This window comes from Sinocyclocheilus rhinocerous, unplaced genomic scaffold, assembly GCF_001515625.1.
Source record: "Sinocyclocheilus rhinocerous isolate Xijiao unplaced genomic scaffold, SAMN03320098_v1.1 scaffold5522, whole genome shotgun sequence".
Taxonomy (NCBI): Eukaryota; Metazoa; Chordata; class Actinopteri; order Cypriniformes; family Cyprinidae; genus Sinocyclocheilus; species Sinocyclocheilus rhinocerous.
Genome location: NW_015640494.1, coordinates 16,869 through 19,355, shown reverse-complemented (window position 1 = coordinate 19,355; position 2,487 = coordinate 16,869). Strand labels below are relative to the sequence as shown.

The following is a 2,487-nucleotide window of genomic DNA, read 5'->3' as shown; positions in this document are numbered from 1 at the left end:
TAACCTGTGTTTCAAGTTCCTGCTCGCTGTGTTTTCCTGCGTGTTCCTAAAGTGCCTGTTCTCAGTGTCTCCAAGTCTTCCCATCGTGAGTTCGTGTTTCATGTGTGATACTTACCTCAATACTCACCGGCATTAACCCGAGGTGTGTGCTCACTCATCACTCCTATGTTCACGATGTCCTCCACACCTGCAAGGACGGTAATATCAGTTATATATCATCTCTTCACTGAACTTCATGGAGTAATGTTTACTCGCCTGCTCTGATTTACGTTGCTTGCTGCAAATAACTTGTGAACTGAGTCCCGTCTCTCAGTCTTTTTCGTTACAATGGGCTTTTGGTTAAATTTGAATGACGGATGTGAACACTATTTTGGTTATTACCATACAAAACTTGCGTTGAATTGAAACTTGAATTGAACATTTCAAATGTTTTTAAATTGCACCATGAATATTTAATTGTAACAGCTTGAGTTCAAAGTAAAGGTGTGTGTAATTAGGCTGCATAGACTTTTCACAACACTTTTCTGATTTCAAGCAATGATCTGAGTATTATACCAACGAGTATTACAGCTTGCTTGGTTGAATTTTGGTTCACTTGGTTTTATTTTTATTGCATGTCCATTTTTGGTGTTAATTGTTAATGCATACATTCTGTACATTATATTTATAATAATGTTGATATTAATAGGGCTTTGTCAGCATGTGGATTTCTGCAGCAGTCCTCATTGCATTGGTCGTAAATGGAGTCAAGTCTGAAGGTAAATGAACAAGAGCCAGAATTTCTCTGCTTTTACTGCAGATGATCAGTAGGTTTGCAGTTTCTGCTTTGTTTCTTTTACAAACCTCATCAAACCGTAGGTACAAAAGCCAAATTTGTTGTTGTTTTCAGGATCTTCCGGCATTGGTCGAAGATGCACCAAGGGCTGGGAGAAACTTGGAACGCAATGCTTTAGGTATTTCAGCGACTTAAAGCCATGGGCTGAAGCAGAGGTAAGTTTGTGTTCTCTGTAATATAGATACAGTTGTGGTCAGTTTTGCAGTATTTTTATTTAAGTACTGACCTTTTACGTAGTCTCCAAGAGAAGATAATGGCTGAATTTTATAAATGCACCAGTTCAAAAGTTTACATATGCTTGATTCCTAATACTGTGGTGTTACCTGGATGATCCACAGCTGTTTTGTGGTAGTTCATGAGTCCCTTGTTTGGCCTGAACAGTTAAACTGCCCGCTGTTCTTCAGAAAAGGTCCCACAAATTTAGTTTTCCAGCACATTTTGCATATTTGGAACCCTTTCCAACAGTGACCGTATGATTGAGATCCATCTTTTCACACTGAGGACAGCTGAGGGACTTGCATGCAACTTCTACAAAAAGTTCAAACGCTCACTGATGCTCCAGAAGGAAACACGATGCATTAACAGCGTAACTCTTTATCCTCACAGAAACAATGTCTTAACCTCGGAGGAAACCTTGTATCTATCCACAGTCAACTCACTCACAATTTCCTAAAAACCCTTGTGAAAAAACATGGTAGTGACAACTCCCGTACTTGGATTGGTGCTCATGATGCAATTAAGGTAGTTGATTTTTTTCATTTCCCTTCAAATATCAGTCCAACCAGTGTCAGATAAATGTGAAACTTGGTGTTAATGGAATTAAATGAACCGTAAGTGTTCAAATTAAGTTGTTGGCTTTTGTCAGATATTGCTTGTGCTTTTTCTCATTGTGTAAAGGTTGGTTTGCACTGCCCCAACAAACACCAGTAGCAGCTTCACACTAAAAATGATGTTTTATATATTTAAGCACTGCCTACCAGTTAAAGATGAAAGACATGAAATTAGACGCATCAGCACGTGGAAAAGGCCGAGTTTGGTAATGTTCTTTAGGATGATATCTGGTTTTGGAGTGATTGATCAGAATTTGAGTACAGTTACTGGTGAACCAAATAATGGAGGAGGAAAGGAACATTGTGTGGAAATGGGTTCTGGAGGTAATGTATTTGTCCAAGTTTAAAGCTATCTAACTATTTAGTATTGAACATGAACTGTAAAGGTGGTTTCAAATCTTGCACATTTTACTACACTTATATTTATGGATTTCTGTTTGCACTAAAGCATTTGACAGTTCATTTGAATAACGTATCTGAATTTCCACAGGTGAGAAACGCTGGAATGACGCACACTGCGACACTCTTCTCAATTTCATCTGTTGCAGAACAACTATAAATAACTCCTAATCTTAACTTTGATCAAACAATATCTCGTCTGCCCATCACCGACTTCTATAGTCTCCAAATTGCTGATTGTAACAGACATGCTTTGATTTTGAATTTTAATGTCAATCTTTGCAAAACTAAAATAAAATAATAAAATAAACTTTAAACTACAAATGTACATCTTTATTTGTTTCTTGCCCGGAATCACTCTCTTTATGAGATTTTTGATTTTCAAAATTTATTTTTATTATCTAAGCTTTAAGGCATAAAGTG

At 37.2% G+C, this 2,487-nt stretch overlaps 1 protein-coding gene across 2 annotated transcripts; it reads left to right on the top strand.

Moving 5' to 3' along the window:
• The first annotated feature begins 6 nt into the window (after positions 1-6).
• Positions 7-2,347, top strand: LOC107753293 (galactose-specific lectin nattectin-like). 2 transcript variants are annotated; one of them, XM_016569418.1, is made up of 6 exons: positions 7-198; positions 689-758; positions 890-990; positions 1,442-1,576; positions 1,803-1,989; positions 2,156-2,347. In XM_016569418.1, the coding sequence occupies exons 1-6, from the start codon at positions 166-168 to the stop codon at positions 2,233-2,235; spliced, it is 606 nt and encodes a 201-aa protein (XP_016424904.1). In that variant the 5' UTR covers positions 7-165; the 3' UTR covers positions 2,236-2,347. The 2 variants fall into 2 exon arrangements, with proteins under 2 accessions (XP_016424904.1, XP_016424905.1); XM_016569419.1 differs by lacking the exon at positions 2,156-2,347 and having other exon boundaries at positions 1,886-1,983.
• The last annotated feature ends 140 nt before the right edge of the window (positions 2,348-2,487 follow it).

Bases quoted from the DNA above. Each gene is read 5' to 3' on its own strand.
- LOC107753293 (XM_016569418.1), top strand. From the start codon at position 166: ATGTTCACGATGTCCTCCACACCTGCAAGGACG. The intron at 991-1,441 runs GTAAGTTTGTGT...TTATCCTCACAG, and splicing joins AGCCATGGGCTGAAGCAGAG to AAACAATGTCTTAACCTCGG. The intron at 1,990-2,155 runs GTAATGTATTTG...GAATTTCCACAG, and splicing joins TGTGGAAATGGGTTCTGGAG to GTGAGAAACGCTGGAATGAC.